Source organism: Mixophyes fleayi, chromosome 4, assembly GCF_038048845.1.
Source record: "Mixophyes fleayi isolate aMixFle1 chromosome 4, aMixFle1.hap1, whole genome shotgun sequence".
NCBI classification, from domain to species: domain Eukaryota; kingdom Metazoa; phylum Chordata; class Amphibia; order Anura; family Limnodynastidae; genus Mixophyes; species Mixophyes fleayi.
Window position 1 is genome coordinate 328,993,495 of NC_134405.1, and position 17,116 is coordinate 329,010,610.

General features: G+C 43.2%; 1 protein-coding gene across 1 annotated transcript in view; it reads left to right on the top strand.

The window, feature by feature from the left end:
* SMC1B (structural maintenance of chromosomes 1B) overlaps positions 1–17,116 on the top strand; it is a 98,581-nt gene that overhangs the window by 1,125 nt on the left and 80,340 nt on the right. Inside the window, exons 2-5 of the mRNA XM_075210347.1 lie at positions 4,435–4,623; positions 12,090–12,202; positions 13,450–13,653; positions 14,178–14,416. Of these exons, the coding sequence (XP_075066448.1) occupies positions 4,435–4,623; positions 12,090–12,202; positions 13,450–13,653; positions 14,178–14,416 (745 nt within the window). The remainder of the gene's footprint in view (positions 1–4,434; positions 4,624–12,089; positions 12,203–13,449; positions 13,654–14,177; positions 14,417–17,116) is intronic.

A 17,116-nucleotide genomic window follows, 5' to 3' on the forward strand; every position in this document is an offset into this window, starting at 1 on the left:
ATGTCAAGACTCCCATGACTTTCTGATACCCCTGGTTGGATCTGATACAGGTCAAAAAGATGAAACTGCAATCATTTGATATCTTGTATATGAATCAACCAATCCACACAGTCCATTTCTGTACAGCAAGTCTGCCTAGCTATCAATCATTTTGGGGTAGGTTCAGTTAAGTGCAATGTATTATGTACCATAATACCCAGAAATGTGAGCAGGAGTACCTCACACTTAATTGACTCTTCACCTCTATCTACTTTGTTAGAGAAGTATCTCCTTTCTAACATGGCAGCTTGGTGCACAGGAGTGAAAGCAGGAGAGACATTTAGTTATGTATAAACACCAGTTATTTCATATATATTATTCAGCGTTGTAATATGCAGCTTTTTATGTATATTGATCAGAGCTCGAAGTAGGGCGGTATGTGCCGGAATGATATACCGTCACTTCTCCGCCCCACTTCTTCTGCCTTGCCAGCGGTAGGCAAGGTGGGGGATCGCCATGCCCGAGAGGTACTCCGTCTGCCTACCCTGCTTGTGCTGCATCCAATGGCTGCTCTTCTGGCTTCTCTGCTCCATTCTGACTGCTGGGACGCGATGATGTTACGCTCAACAGTCAGTGAGACACGAGCAGGGAGCAGAGAGGAGCCAGAAGAGTAGCTGGATGCAGCACAGAAGAAAAGACCACAGAGGGCAGAAGAAAGTCGTAGAGAGGTAAGTATAGAACGGAGATGGACAGAGTGATTAATGAGGGCACAGAGAGTGAGAGAGAGATATATAGGAGGGGGCACAGAGAGGGAGTGAGAGAGAGATATGGGGGCACAGAGAGAGAGATATGGGGGAGGCACAGAGAGAGATATATGGGGGGCACAGAGAGAGATATGGGGGGCACGGAGAGATATATGGGGCGCACAGAGAGATGTATGGGGGGGCACAGAGAGAGATATGGTGGGGCGCATACAGAGATATGGAGGGGGCACTGAGGGAGGGGGGGGCATAGAGAGATATGGCGGTAGAGCACAGAGAGTGATATGGAGGGGGGTATAGTGTGATGAATGAGGGCACTGCGATTTTGGAGGGGCAAAAGTGAATTAACTAGTAAAAGGGAACAATAGGAGCAAGCATAGATAAGATGAAGTAGTAAGTTAGGAGCGAGACAAGCAGGATATGAGGCACAGGGGAGAGAAGGCAGGGATGGGGATACCTGCAAGGAAGATATGGGCACATAGGAACAGAAACAGATAAGGGAAAGATAAAGGGTAACATGGAAGATATAAGGGAGATATTTTGGAAAGTTTTATTATAATATGGAGATATGAGGGAAAATGTAAGTACACAAAGGAGACATGAGAGAAAGGTGGAGGGACACAGAGGAAAGATAATTGGACACAGGAGAGGAGGGAGACACAGGGTGAATAGCCTCTTATCATTTAATATGTTTTATATTATACTATATAGTGTTAAAATAAAGTTAAAAAATAAAATGTCACTTTTCAAAATCCCTAAACGTTCGAGGAGCATAGGCGGCCCCCAGGCCCTCGGCCACTGATTTCAAAGTTCCATACCAGCACTTCTAAATTTCCACTTTGACCACTGATATTAATGTCAAATAGTGGCTTAACTTGCACTTAAAACACAGGCCATACTTAATTAACATTACACTAGGAGTAAAACCTGCTCCCGTAAAGTTTTTGTTGTATATCATCACCAGTGTTCTCCCCAGAACCACCCGGCTCTTGGAGCACAACAGAGTCCTATTATAATAGAATAAACCATTGTTTCTCCTTTTAGAACAGGCACTATGTGAGCACTACAGCCAGCAGTGTGTTTTAGACCACTGACCACCAGTCTAACCAGTCCTGGTGGGGGACAATAACCTCCAACATTTTTTAATATTATTAAAAAGTATTACAACTGTCCCCACCCAGCTGCTTCTTAACGCCACTTGGCTGGCAAAATTTTCTGAGTAGAACACTGAGCACTACATTAGATACAGCCTAAATAGCAATGCAGTAGTGGCAATGCAGCATATTTCCCAATGGTCCCAATTTTGGAGGGACAACCCAATTTTCGGAGCTCAAAATGGGTGGGGCTTAACAGGAAAGTGGGTGTTGTTTTACACAAATTTGTCCATTTGTGGGTGGAGTTTTGGTGGGGCTAATTTTGTCCCAATTTCAGGATTCTAAATGCTGGAAGATATGAAACAGTCTTTCTGCCATCCTCTCGCCAGATTTGATGATGATTTCACACAATCTGTCGGGGTGTGGCCACACTGGGTGCAGTGGTCTGTCCATTTGATCAGATCAAATTTACCAACCAAATGTGTTTGTATGTGGCCCAGGGCCTTAACTAGGGCAGTGCAACAGGGGCGACCGCCCAGGGTGCAGCGCTGAAGGGGGTGCAATTTAGGAATATTTTAGGTTCATTTGGTTAAAATTGAGGGCTAGGGGCATGGCATTTGTCTTTCTCACCCCAAGCGCTAGAATTCTAAGTTACGGCTCTGATGTGGCCCACTTAGGAGTTGTACTATAAGGTGTTACCTGTTTATGCAGATGGGGGGAAGAAATACACTTAAACATAATATTCCACATATCTAATATCTTTATTTGCACTCTGTAATGCCATCATTTGTGGACTTTAGATATGTAGAGGTAGATTCAATTACACCGCGCACTATTACTGTTATTATGGTAATAGCTGCGCATAATTAGCGTTACTACAGTAATTTCTCAGCTGATTTTTGTTCGCAGCTCTAAAGAACAACGTTGCTAATTGAATCAACCCCTTAACATAAATACACCCTAGGGGTAGATTTATCAGACTAAAAAAGTAAGCAGAGGTGTTGCCCATAGCAACCAATCAGATTCTAGTATAATTTTCTAGACTGTACTAGACCAGTGATAGGCAACATGTGCCCCTGGGGTCGCATGTGACCCTCCAAGCAATTACATGTGCCCCTGAACACCACTTTATTGTCAGATTTGTTTGTTATAGCTTCTAATCAGGTTGCCCTATCTGTACTAGAAGTATGATAGCTAGAATCTGCTTGGGTTGTTGGGCAACATCTACCCTTTTCATAAAACTATTTTCTATATTTGAACTCCCTGCATAGCTGCTAGTTTTCTTAAATACACTCTTGTAGAGCAGAGTTATGTTGTTTTACAGAGGTGAGTATGTCTGTGTACAGAGTTCATATAGTGTTTGGCTGTAATCCACAGAAGATAAATGTTAAGTACGTGTAGTAGAATTTTTATACAGGTATGTTATCTATTGTCTGGAAACATGTTAACCATGAAGTTCCAAATACCAGAATGGAAGATAATTACTACTGTTTCATGATAATTTCATACACACAGACATGATTTTGCAAATGTTTCCTCACTACAGTCACTAAGGAACGCTGTAATGTAATGAGCACTAGAATGCTGGGAACAGAGTGGTTCATTCATTTGTGAGCCTGATGCCTGTACAATATGAGAGTAGTTTGCACACATAAGGTTCTATCTTGAATGTGGAATGGTCAAATTCTGCTAAATAGCTTGTTTGAATAAGTCCTTAAGATCTTGTTATGTTAAGCATTTAAAGTCCTCAATAAGTGGAGTATAATGTTAATCTTTGTTAAAAATGACAAGTTGCTTGGTTTACATTTTAAATGTAAAAGAAGATATACATATCAGTTGAAAAGAACCTCCTAGTGGTCAAATTGCCATGAAAAATAGTGCAATTGTTTGAGTATCAATGTTTATGTCAACCTGAATACATTATTCAATTATTAGCCCTCCTCTAAGTACTAGAATGGCAGAGTAGTGTCTTGGGAAGTCTGCATTTTGAAAGATACTGTAGTGGCCCCACCTCTCCTGCTCCTTTCTAATGGGTAATTATCCTGGTGACGTTGGCAATAGAACTTTAGAATTCAGTGTTTCCTACACATAGGGGTTTGCTTAGTGTCAAAAGTCCTCTCAACTCATGACAAGTCCATATGTGACCAAAGGACTTGATTTCATGATTCCTCTGTCCAGCGACTACATGAGAACTACCTGTTAGAGAGGCATCTAAGGAGTGTAAGTATTTTTCCTATTAGCAAGGATCCTTGGTGTCGAAACCATGTAATTTTGATAGTGGTGGGGATAAATAATTAAACATGTATTTACGTGGGTTGTGTTCAGCCTCATACTAAATGTAGCATACATTGCCTTTGAAATAGGGACTATTGATTCTTATGTTGTGAACAAAGCTGTTGTTTTGAACGCTGAATTGATCATGAGCACGAAATTACCGCAAGAAGTTGTCACGGCCTGTTCAGCATTCAAAATGTAGGAGACTATAACAAGAAAATAGATATGTTTTATAAAAACATGCTATAAACGCTCTCTCTATTAAATTCCTTTTAATATGTAATTTCAAAGTAAAAAAAGCTGATAGTTATCTTTATTCTGTTAAGGAAAATCCAATTTGATGGATGCGCTCAGTTTTGTAATGGGCGAGAAAACGACTAACTTAAGAGTAAAGAGTGTTCGAGAACTCATTCATGGAGCAAATATAGGGAGTCCGGTGTCCTGCACTGCCAGCGTGCACTTGGTGTATTGTCAGGAGAATGGGGAGGAAATGACTTATTCCAGGATCATTGTAGGTATGGAGGAAATGTAACAGTTACCGGTGTGCTTATTATTGTCTGATCCCTCTTTTTATTTGTTTTTGCTGGATATTGCTCATGAGGATAATTTAAAAAGGCTACTGCTTGGAAACATTATTCCAGCAGCAGTTCTGTGTAAGGCTTTACTTTCTATAGAATTTTCCATAAAATCCTTTCCTATTTTTCCATGACAAAACCTAACCGCACTACATGAAGTCAGTGGAGATTTGTCACATCAAATAAAAGTGATCTCTTTCTAAGCTGCAATACTTTGTATAATCACTAAAATCCCAAATTTTGCTAAGATGTCCAACACTGAGAGACAATGCAAACTACCTTGATTAGTCCTAACAATAGCATCCTAATTGCTATTAATAATAATAAAAAAACAACACTGTGTAGGCTTTGATACATGATGCTGAACAAAGCACGCTGTGAGAGGGGACTGGCTAGGAATTCCTCCAAGTCATATTTGAATTATAATTGTTTAATTATAAGGCATCACAAAGGTCCGCAGTGCGATACAATTGGGAGTATGATAAAACAACATTTATGTAAAACAACAGGGGAAATAGACGAGTTGCAGGCAAACGGCACGACACAAACCAGTGCACTAGAACATATTGTACAGTGCGTAAGACACAGCAGGAGGTAACGCAAAGGGATGCGTAGGTGGACAGAATGGGATAGGTGGGAAAATGGATATACAGCAATCTGAAAGAGGGGTGCAGACTCGAGAGAGTGACACGTTGGGTTGGGGGGGGGGTGAAGAATGAGTTATGAGGTGGACTGGTAGACTTTGAAAGATGAGTTTGTAAGGCATGTTTGAAGTATTGGAGGCTGGTGGATAGTATGAATGTTGGAGTGAGGAGGCGGTAGTAGGAAGAGGTAATTAGTGGGGAGGTCTGGAAGGAGATGAGGTTTGATATTTGGGGTGGAAGGAAGCAGAGGGCTTTATAGGTGAGGCGTTCGAACTGGATTTTGCCAGTGTAGCGGTTGATATGCAGAGGAGGCAGAAGCAGAACAACAAGAGGAAAATCGGGCAAGCAGCAGCATTGGGGATGTATTGAAGGACGGAGATGGAGGCCAGAGAGGAGGAGGTTGCAGTAGTCAAGGGATAATGAGAGAGTCAAAGAGAATTTTGGTTGTTTCAAGGGTGAAGAAGGGTCTGATACTGGCAATGTTGTGAAGGTTGAAGCAGCAGGATTGGGTGAATGACTGATTGTTGGGAGAGAAGGAGGAATCTAGGGTAACACCCAGGCAATGATCTTGAGGATCAGAGGAGAGCGTAGTGTTGTCAATGGAGAGGACAGAAAACGATGAGTTCCGTTTTGGACAAATTGAATTTGAGAAAGTGCTGGGACTGTAAGATGACAGAGAGATGGATACGTGAGAGTGGAGGAAATGGGAAAGGTCAGGGGAGGAGTGGTACATTAGATTGGGTCACGTGGACCCTGGATTATTTATATAAAAGCCGAGTTAAACCCCCTGGCCTCCATGTGGGGGCTTTTTTTTTTTATGAAGAGATTGCTGGTTTCACTACTGATGAAGAGACGGCGTTAATTTACCATATGTGGTGGCGGGGGGGGGGGGGGGGGGGGCTCAGCATTTGGCTATCTTATGGAGGCCAGATATTGAACTACCCAGCCCCACACTTCTCAAGGAGTCTCAGCATTAGGTTGTTGGATGTATTTTTATTTAAAAAAATAATAATTCCACGCTGAGGCTCCAGCCTTTGAAACTGAGCAGCATTTGGTGCACTTTAGCAAGAGCCACATCTTGGGGTCTTTCCTTGGCAACCAGTTTTTCTCTTTCATCCAGTCTTGGGGACACTGCTTACCATGGGTTGTGGAGGGAGCTTAGGGAGTTGGCACCTAACTAGTTAACTTTTAGTACTGCCGACAGACCCCTCCCCTCTGCAATCCCCCTGCCCCCTCTTGTTCAGTTTTTTTTAGGTGCCCGCGGAGTTGGGCAGTATTTTTTAGTACTTAGTGTAATTTTATATACTTTTTTTTTATTCTTTCATTTTTAACTCTTTTTTTTGCAGGTAGCAGTACTGGAGTGTGTTCTACTATAGAGAACACACTCACAGCAGAGCAGCGCAGGCACTCCCCTGTCAGATGAGAGCCAGCGGCTCTCACTGACAGGGACAGGAGGAACGGGTGTCTGAATTGGGAGTGACAAGCGGTCTCACGGACCGCTGTCACTCCTGGAGCCTCCCCGATAACCGGCGCTGCCACTGCAGGCATAGAGCGCCGGTTATCGGATGTTTCATATGACGGTGGCCATCTTGGATTTCGGGAAGGAGATCTTCGGTGGCTAAGGAGAATGGGGCTATACCTGGATCCCCCCTCATGCATAGGAGGGGGCATCGGGTATTATCCGCTGCGGAGACCTCCCCTGGAGGTCTCCACTACTCTGCTACAAAAATACATTTTATTTTTTACTCGGCCACAGAGTCGCTGCAGAAGCAGCATTACTGAAGGGGTGGAGTTAACACATAGAGCTCCCCCTCCTTCCTGAGAGAGAGATGGTTTGTCCCAGCCTTCTGGCGCCAAGGAAAAGCCCAGGAAGAGAGAACAGATCTGAGGGAGCAGGCACCAGGATACTGCTGTTGGACTTCTCCCCTGTTTGGCCTATGGGCTAAGTATCTGATTTATTTAAACACATATTCTGTATTGCTGTGTACAAGTGGGCTAGTAGGGATTATATTATAGTTCTCCTACCTGCTTAAATATTATTTTGTGTTTAAAATATTACAAGTACAACTTTTATATCTAGATTAGTTGATTCTTGTAGTTCACACTTTTTTCTCCACACATTATATCTCTCTCTCTCTACTCAGCTAAATTTTCAATTTAAGTCTGTGTGTTTGGTGTGCCTTCCTTTATTAAGAAATGTCAGATAAGGGAAAGGGCCCTTTGGCAAAATATTTCACATGTTCAAATTGTCATGTAAAATTACCTTGTGGGCAGAAGGACCCGTTGGCGCTCTGCTCTGTTTGTGAAGTAGGGGTCCCCCCTGCGCAAACCCAACAGGTTTCAGCCCCACTGACGGAGGAACCGGCCTGGGTGGCCTCCCTGACACAGTCTGTTTCCTCTTTAGCACGGATGGTTTCTCAATCCAATCACTTGTGGTCTAGTGTGGCAACTTCGGTGGCTAATAATCCTAGTACACCGTTGGGCCTCCCTGCTTCCTCTGGTTCTAGTGGAATGTCTATACCAGGACCTTCCTCATTACAGATGGACCAAGCCCCTGTTCCCACAGAGCCGCCATGGTCCGCAGCTTTTATAAAGGGTTTGGATAAACTGAACCAGTTACTAGAATCTCCAAACATTCCGCCTGCTAGAAGAAAGAGGCCTAGATCTGATAATACCCTTATGGTCCTTTCAGATTCTGAGGAGTTTTCAGAGGAAGAGGGGGAAATTAATTCTGATCCTGACCAGGTTCTACCATTGGGACAGGAAGAAAGCGCTAAAAGCCAATTTATTAACGACTTGGTTTTAGCAGTAAGACAAGCGTTGGACTTCCCAGAACCGGAGGATCCGACTCCTAGAGAAAGAAATCTTTTAAAGAAAGCCAAAAGAAGGGCTAGCCGTTTTCCCCCTTCCGTAGAACTTAAAGATATTGCAGAAGGGGCCTGGAAACAGCCTGAGAAAAGGTTCACAGCGCCGAGGGTTTTCACGAAGGTCATGTCAGTTATGGCAGCATGTCTTCACCTTCAGGGAGTTCAGGTCGTGCCTTATTTGGATGATCTGCTCATCAAATCCTCCTCAAGAGAATTGCTTACGTCATCACTTGTCCCTCACCTTGGCGGTTCTCGAGGGCCACGGATTGCTGATCAATTTAAAGAAATCCCAGATGGTTCCGTGTCAACGCATGGTTTTCCTAGGCCTCATCATGGACACCAGCCAGCAAAAGGTGTTCCTGCCTGTCGAGAAGATCAGTTCAATTCAAAGCATAACAACTCAGATCTTGTCTTCTCCCAGCCCCTCAATGCACTTGTGCATGTGGCTGCTGGGAAAGATGGTGGCCTCCTTCGAGACCATCTCCTTTGGTCGAGCTCATTCTCGATGTTTTCAATGGGATCTGTTGACAAAATGGTCAGGATACCACCTACGCTTAGATCTCCAAAGGATCTCTCTATCCCCAAGGACGAGAGAATCACTCCAGTGGTGGCTGATTCAGGATCACATGACGGTGGGCAGGTTCTTCGCTCCATAGTCATGGATCATAGCCACGACAGACGCCAGCCTGAAAGGTTGGGGGGCGGTAATCCTGCAACTCCGGCTCCGGGGCCTTTGGTCGGTTCAGGAATCGGCCCTATCGATAAACGTGCTGGAATTGAAGGCTATTCTTTTGGCCCTCAGGGGAGGCCAGTCCCTACTCCAGGGCCACCCTGTCAGAGTCCAGTACGACAATGTCACGGCCTTGGCATATGTCAACAGACAGGGAGGAACCAGGAGTGCAGCTGCAATGAAAATTGCAACTCAAATCTTGATTTGGGCAGAACAATATGTTCCAGCAATATCGGCAGTATTCATTCCAGGAATAAGAAATTGGGAGGCCGACTACCTAAGTCGAAATCAGATGATGCCAGGGGAGTGGTCACTCCATCCGGAAGTGTTCCAGTCTCTGGCTCAGAGGTGAGGTCTTCCGGATATAGATCTCATGGCCTCCAGACACAACAGAAAGGTTCACAGGTTTTGCGCAAGGGCAAGAGACCCCTTAGTGGTGGCAGTGAACGTAATGACGATGTCATGGGACTTCAGGTTGCGATACCTGTTCCCTCCTATTCCCATGCTTCCTCGCGTGCTCAGACGAGTAAAACAAGGAGGTCTGGCAGTAATTCTAATAGCGCTGAGTCTGGTACGCGGACATACTCTCTATGGCAGAAGGACCGGGGTTTCGTCTTCCATCTCGAGGCGACCTTCTTCTGCAGGGTCCCTTCCGTTACCAGAATTTACCTCAGCTCAGTTTAACGGCATGGCTGTTGAAGCCAGCCTCTGGAGGGCTAGAGGTTTTTCCTCCAGCGTGGTGAGCACTATGATGCGGGCGAGAAAGCCAGTCTTGGCTCGCATCTATCACCGGATTTGGAAAGCCTATATCAGATGGTGTGAAAAAAGGACATGCCACACGTCCTCCTTTCGTCTCCCTCGTTTATTGGCTTTTCTTCAAGATGGCCTGGAAGCAGGGCTTCGTTTAGGTTCCCTAAAAGTTCAGGTATTGTCACGAGCCGCGGTGGTACGCCACATCCTGGCGTGATCTAGCAGCCGGGCGCGTGCTCTATTTCTATGCTCTGGTTTTATTTTTTGGGATTATCCTTGTTGGATAGATGCAGGAGGGTGTAGTGACATCCTCCAACACCAGGGGGAGCTCCTATATGATTTAAACTGGTTCACTTTAATTTTTATACATGCTTCCTGGTTATCTTATCACCTATGCTAGTTCCCAGCTAGTAATTAATTAGCAGCCTCCTGAGGCTTATTGTCAGCCCTGTTCTCCTTCTTTCTGATTTGTCCATCATAGTATTTAAGGCAGTGAGGACTGGGCCTCACTGCTGGTTATAGTTCCTGCTCTGTGCATACTTACCTGCTCCCTGCTCAGTTCCCCTTCTCTGCCTTTGGATTGATCTTGCTGTGTATGACCTTGGACCGTGTACTGGACTCTGCTGTATTGCCTGTGACCTCGATCTCTGCCTGTTTCCTGGATTTGTTGTTTGCCGCCAGCCCTGACCTTTTTGCCTGGACTTCACCACCGCTGTATGCTATTTCACAATATCCTTGGGTTCTCCCCAGTCAGTACACATCTCACGACCCTCTGTCTGTCTGCAGCCAAGTCTGTCCCCACCACTAGGGGCTCCAGTGAACACCAGACTTTCGGAGCAGATTCCGGGTTTTGTTGTACTGGCTGGAGGGGTTCCTGACAGGTATCGGCACTTTCAGTCTTTTTTCACCTGAAATTAGCGAATTTGCCAGATATTAGGACTTTCCTTCAGGGAGTCTTGCATATTCAGCCTCCCTATGTTCCGCCTACAGCACCGTGGGATCTCAACCTGGTGCTGGACATGCTTAAAGGGCCTCCCTTTGAGCCATTACTTGTGACAGATTTGAAGTGGTTGACCTGGAAGGTCCTCTTTCTTCTGGCTATTGCATCTGCGTGTAGGGTTTCAGAATTGGGTGCTCTGTCTTGCCGGGAACCATATCTAGTTTTCCACAAAGACAGAGCGGTGTTAAGAACCCTCCCTTCCTTCGTTCCTAAAGTAGTTTCGGCTTTCCATCTGAACCAGGAAACTGTAGTTCCGGTCTTTTCTCCCTCTTCCCATTCGGATTCAGAGTCTATGGAAAAGTTAGATGTGGGTAGGGCTCTCCGCATTTATGTCAAAAGAACTTCTCAAGTGAGGCGTACTGATTCCTTGTTTGTTCTTTATGATGCTAATAAGAGAGGCTGGCCAGCCTCAAAACAGTCCATTGCAAGATGGATTACGGCAACCATTAAGCAAGCTTACATAAAGGCTAACCGTCCGGTGCCAGAGAGACTTACGGCCCATTCCACCAGATCGGTAGGGGCGTCATGGGCAGCGAGAAATGGGGCTTCTGCAGACCATCTTTGCAGGGCAGCCACCTGGTCCTCTGTCCACACCTTTACAAAGTTTTACCAGTTTAATGTAGTTGCTTCTGCGGATGCAAAATTCGCTCGTAGTGCTTTACGAGCGTGGTTTTCAGAGTAGTCCCACCCTTAGGGGGCTGCTTTAGAACGTCCCCATGGTAAGCAGTGTCCCCCCAGACTGGATGAAAGAGAAAAGAGGATTTATGTACTTACGTTAAATCCATTTCTCTGATTCCGTCTGGGGGACACTGCGATCCCTCCCTTCTGCTTTTCTTCTGTGTGCTCTTGTTTGACTGCCCTTTTTTCTCCTCTGGCTTTTTAATTAACTGAACAAGAGGGGGCAGGGGGATTGTAGAGGGGAGGGGTCTGTCGGCAGTTCTAAAAGTTAACTAGTTAGGTGCCAACTCCCCAAACTCCCCTCCAGAACCCATGGTAAGCAGTGTCCCCCAGACGGAATCAGAAACGGATTTAACGTAAGTACATAAATCCTCTTATCTTGTACTCTTTTTTCCCACTACTGTTTATTAAATTATTCCTGATATCAGTGGCAACATGATAATGATTCCAAACTCTCTCTAGTGATAGGACAACACAATTTTTGGTTTACTGTACCGCTATCATAATGATTTATTATTGTGATTTCTTTGTTGTGGCAATGCCTCCTGTATAGTTCACAGAGCCAGGGAATACCTGCATCCATTGGCTTCAATAGAAATGACTCCATAAAATGTAGTCAGCAGGAATAAGGTTTTCGGTGTGTTGGCTGCTTGGCTCCTGGGATTGTCCAGCCCTGCATTAACTAACAATTGGTGAAGTTGTATGTAAGAGTGTTGTATTGTTCTATTGCTTATCAGGAGGTTCCTCAGAGTATCGACTCAAAAACAAGCAAGTGGGGCGTTCAGAATATATTGCGGAGCTTGAAAAAATTGGAATAATTGTAAAAGCCAGAAATTGCCTAGTATTTCAGGTAAGGCATTCCATTCTGCTCATATGCTTCAAGTAGCCCTGGTTCTTTGGGACAATTTGTTTTTTTTTTTTTTAACAGATAAAGATCCATAGTATAAAACATCAACAGTAGAAACAATTATAGTTTTAGAACCGTTTGATGAGGCACTGTAAAACACTGGTATTTTAATGCAATCTGGGGTTCACTTGCCTTTCTCTACAAGTAAAGCTATTGACGGCATTTCCAGTTTTGCATCGGTGTGTTATACCCCATTGAGTTCTGATTGGCAGCCTCTACTTTCACTATGGAGGACAGGACTAACTAGTTGTAAATGTTCTAGAATGATGTGTTGTGAATCAACATAGCGTTGCCGTAGAAGCATTCCTTTCTGTAACCTCCCCAATTTTCAGTTGTATTAAAAAGGACATGTTACCATGGGGGCAGAGGTTAATTTACTATATTTAATGGAGGCCTGAAAATGTTTTCCATTGTTTTTGTAGCAGAGCATCGGGTTAGAAGAGTGCCCAGTTTGCTGATCTCTCTGGGAATCTCCTCTGTTCTCTGTCAGCATTCCTAATTAGTTTACGGCAGTGATGTCAGCCTGTTTTTAACTGGGACGCGAAATGTCAGGGTGTTGTTGCTCTTGGAACCGAAATGTCAAGGTATCGTTGTACCATGCAAGGCATAGCTGACAATCAGGGGAGCCATAAAACATAGGTTACACACCTGCTTTAGGGCATTTGGAGGACTGATATGCAGCAGGGGAATGCACTCTGCTCAGCACAGCGTATAACATACCACCTGCATTCCTTGTAGGAAGCTCTCCAGGAGCGAGCAGTGACGGTAGGAGAACTTTGTTGTGTTTTTTTCAGTGCTAGGCTCCTATTACAGTTTATTTATTTAAAAATCATCTGCCCCAATGGTGACAGGTCGTCTTTAATTATAATTTGTAATTTATAGATAACAGTCAAGTAATTAAAATAAAGTACCGTACATTATTTAATGAAATCTGAACAATGGCTCACGTAGTTGATTTACAGACATAATTTGGTTCGTTGGCAAACAACTTGGAGAATATTTAATTTAATGCAGGTGTGTCAATAAATGAGATAGCATCCAGATGTGTCATGTCAAATGTTGAGAACCCCTACCTCCTTGTTTGTACACTGCCCTCACCCTATCAAGTAATTACCAATAATGAACATTATATAAAAATAATAATAATTAGTTTTGTCCAAGATTTATCTTTTACACTTATACAATTCAAGGGAGAGGTGGAGTCAATTGCAATGAAGAAACCTAAGGAAAGAACTCATCTTTTTGAACAAATAAGCAACTCATTGGAATTTGCACAAGAGTATGTGACAAAGAAAAAGCTGATGTTACAAGCTGATGAAGACGCACAGTTCTGTTATGCAAAGAAGAAGAATGCAGTGGCGGAGCGTAAAAATGCCAGGCTAGAAAAGGATGAGGTAAGTGTGTTAAATCCACCTAATCCTGTGTCTTCTTTTACAAGATTGTCGTTTTGCTTTTATTAAAAAAGTCCTGTAATAATACTAAGCGAGAAGGAAGAGGGGTTCAACGATCAGTATAATCATAACCTATTTATATAGCGGCACTAATAACACAGCGCTCTACAGAGAACTCACATCAGTCCCTGCCCCATTGGAGCTTACAGTCTAAATTCCCTAACATACACACAGACAGACTAGGTCAATTTGATAGCAACCAATTAACCTAGCAGTATGTTTTTGGAGTGTGGGAGGAAACTGTATATATAACATAAATGTTCAGTAGAAATGATTTACTCTTTTTATTAGTAGCATTTGAAACTTTTTAGATCTAGGGTCTCTGAATGAACAAGCCCTTTACCTGTATAAATAATTGTGAAAGAGAAAACAAAGCTAGTTTTCCTGATTCTTATGGTGCTGTATATTCCCTTCATGTTGCTAAAACCAATGCATTGAAATTCTTTTATGTTGTTGAATATCTGCAGGCAGATCGTTATAAGAAGCTGCAGCAACAAGTGAAGGAAAGCAGGGTGCAGCTACAACTCTTTCAACTTTTCTACAATGGGAGCAAATTGGAATCTTTAGAGAGAAGCTTGGAACATAAACAACTTGACACTAACAGCCAAAAACAGCAGCTTTATGATGCTGAATCTGAATTAAAAGCTGCTAAAAAGGATCACGGGAGGCTGAACAGAGAACAGCAGCAAATTGAAAAAGAAATAAAGTGAGCAGTTATGAGTTGAAATGTTACTATAATAATCAGCATTATAATTTACTCGTTACCAAAGAAAAAATAACACCTTTGCTTAAATAATCTATTTTAAGCACTGACCAGTGTTCCAGCCCTGGCAAACTTTCTGTTTCGTGACTACCTGTTAGTGCTCATGAACTTATGCACAAAAGAAAACTTATTTCCCACCTCTGAGAGTGTTATATATAGCATACTTGCCAACTCTCCCGGAATATCCGGGAGACTCCCGAAATCTGGGTCAGGCTCCCGGGAGAGAGGGCAATTCTCCCGATTCCCGGGCGACGGTGGAAATTGAATGGGGGAGGCGGGGCTTATCGGCGTCACGGGCGCGTCATTATGGCCCCGCCCCCTTGTTTTATTGGACGGGAAAAGTGGTGACAACTTTGGGGCGGGGCTAATGGCACGATTCTTCGAGCCCCGCCCCCACATGCCCACCTGACCCCCGGACCTCCCGGAACTTAACCTGCCAATGTTGGCAACTATGATATATAGAGCACCGATAAGGTTTTCACTTAGATCATCATCAACATCATTTATTTATATAGCGCCACTAATTCCGCAGCGATGTACAGAGAACTCACTCACATCAGTCCCTGCCCCATTGGCGCTTACAGTATAAATTCCCTAATATACACACACACTCATACAGACACAGACAGACAAAGAGGGAGATGGACAGACGGAGACTAGGGTCAATTTTTGATAGCAGTAAATTAACCTAGCAGGATTGTGGGAGGAAACCGGAGCACCCGGAGGAAACCCACACAGACACAGGGAGAACATACAAAATCCACACAGATAAGGCCATGGTCGGGAATCAAACTCATGACCCCAGTGCTGTGAGACAGAAGTGCTAACCACTAGGCCACTGTGCTGCCCTGTTAGCTTAGATGTTCGCTTAGATGTTAGCTTAGTTTGGTATATAATGTTACTGCATTAAATGAAGAGCTGACCTGACACTTTAGATCATGATGTCCATCTGCTCTTGCAAACTGCCTACATCTTCTGAAGATTCATCAGGGCCAATGGCTAATCCAAAGCCTTTTGTGTTTACAGAAAGTATTTCTGATCGTTCCAGATTAGCACTTGTCTTACTGAAGACATGAAGGTTGAGCTGATGGAGTCAGATTTCTCTTCTGTATTGGAGACTGTGTTATATTGATTGTGTCACTGTCAACAGGTTGCAGAAGACTATCACACTAAAATAACGACAGAATTCTGTTCAACCTTTTGATCTTGATTTATCATTAGGACTTGTCCACATGAGCATTTTGTCTTGTGGCATTCTAGACAGAATGCAAGGTGAGGAACTCACTTATTAAATCACATTTACAGACCTTTTACTTACTTTGGAATGCAGTAAGTGAATACCTTTATGTGAATAAGCCCTAATGAAGAATTGAGATCAACGGTCTATTACCGTCTATATTCTGTCATTTTCTTTAAGAATCAATCTGCCATTACACACACCTTTTTACATTTTGGAGCTGCAGGCAATTTTCTGGACTATATATGCATTAAGTAATTAGAAATCTATGTTGTGTATTTAACATCTGCGTGTGTTTGAGATGATGTATAGTTCAAACTTTTATTGAAAATTTGATACAAAAGATCCTCTCGTGTTTCTTTTGCAACCTTTCCCCACTCCTTAGAGTCCATAGAACCCAATCACTGGATGGCATGACTACTGTTTTAGTAGTAACTGACAGTTCCAGCAAAATGATCCATTTTCTAACTTTTCCAAAACTGTTTTCAACTCCTGAACTATACAGAAATGGAAGTTGCTCAATCAGTTTATAGGTTCACAGCAGGTGCTTGAAAGGGTGGGGTTATCCAGAAAGGAGCAAACACTGAACTATGTAATGAATTAATTCTTCATATCTTCTATGTCCTTAGTACTTTATGTGTCTGTGGCCATCAGTAAACTCCCTTACCTCTCTGCTTGTTTTGATTTACCAGCTCTTAATGATGAAGTATACTACACGTATTCAGGACTTCCAACAAGTTTGCCTTTACCCCAAAATGTACATCTTAAACTGCTTTTTAAAACAGTTGGTTATTAACTGATTTATTTGCTGTTTCACTCAGTTTGCCTTTCCTAATTCGGATCTTAAACTCATTTATTAAAACTAGCAGGAAACGGTTTTCTTGAGTGAAACCTCCTTCACCATCCCCAGTTGCTATTGATTGGTCTCCTGACTATGTAGTTTGGAATAATTTAGTCTCCAATAAGTTCTTTGATTAGGTTATCTTAGATTATTTTAGGTCTTTCTGCAAGCTAAAGTTCTTGGTTGACAAGTAGAAATAAGGACCAGAAGTGAGATCTTGGGTCCATCATTTCGATACTTATCTTTATTTTTTGCCATCTAAATCAGGTGCCAGGGTTGTGTCACTCACTTTATAACCCACCTGCTGTTACTAGTTCGATATCTGTTTGTGCTGATGAAGTTTATGTGGTGCTGGGAAACATGTATTTTTTAATGTTTGTTTAAGCATTGGGTTCTTAACAAATATGACCATGTTCTCACTCTCCTTCCTATTTACTCTTTGCCCGTATTAGTACCTATTGCTGATCTCCTCTTTGACCATTGAATCTTACTGTCAGCACTGACCCCTGAATTTGTTTCTGGCACTCACCTGTTTATTCTTTGCCTTGGTTGCTCAATTAATTGT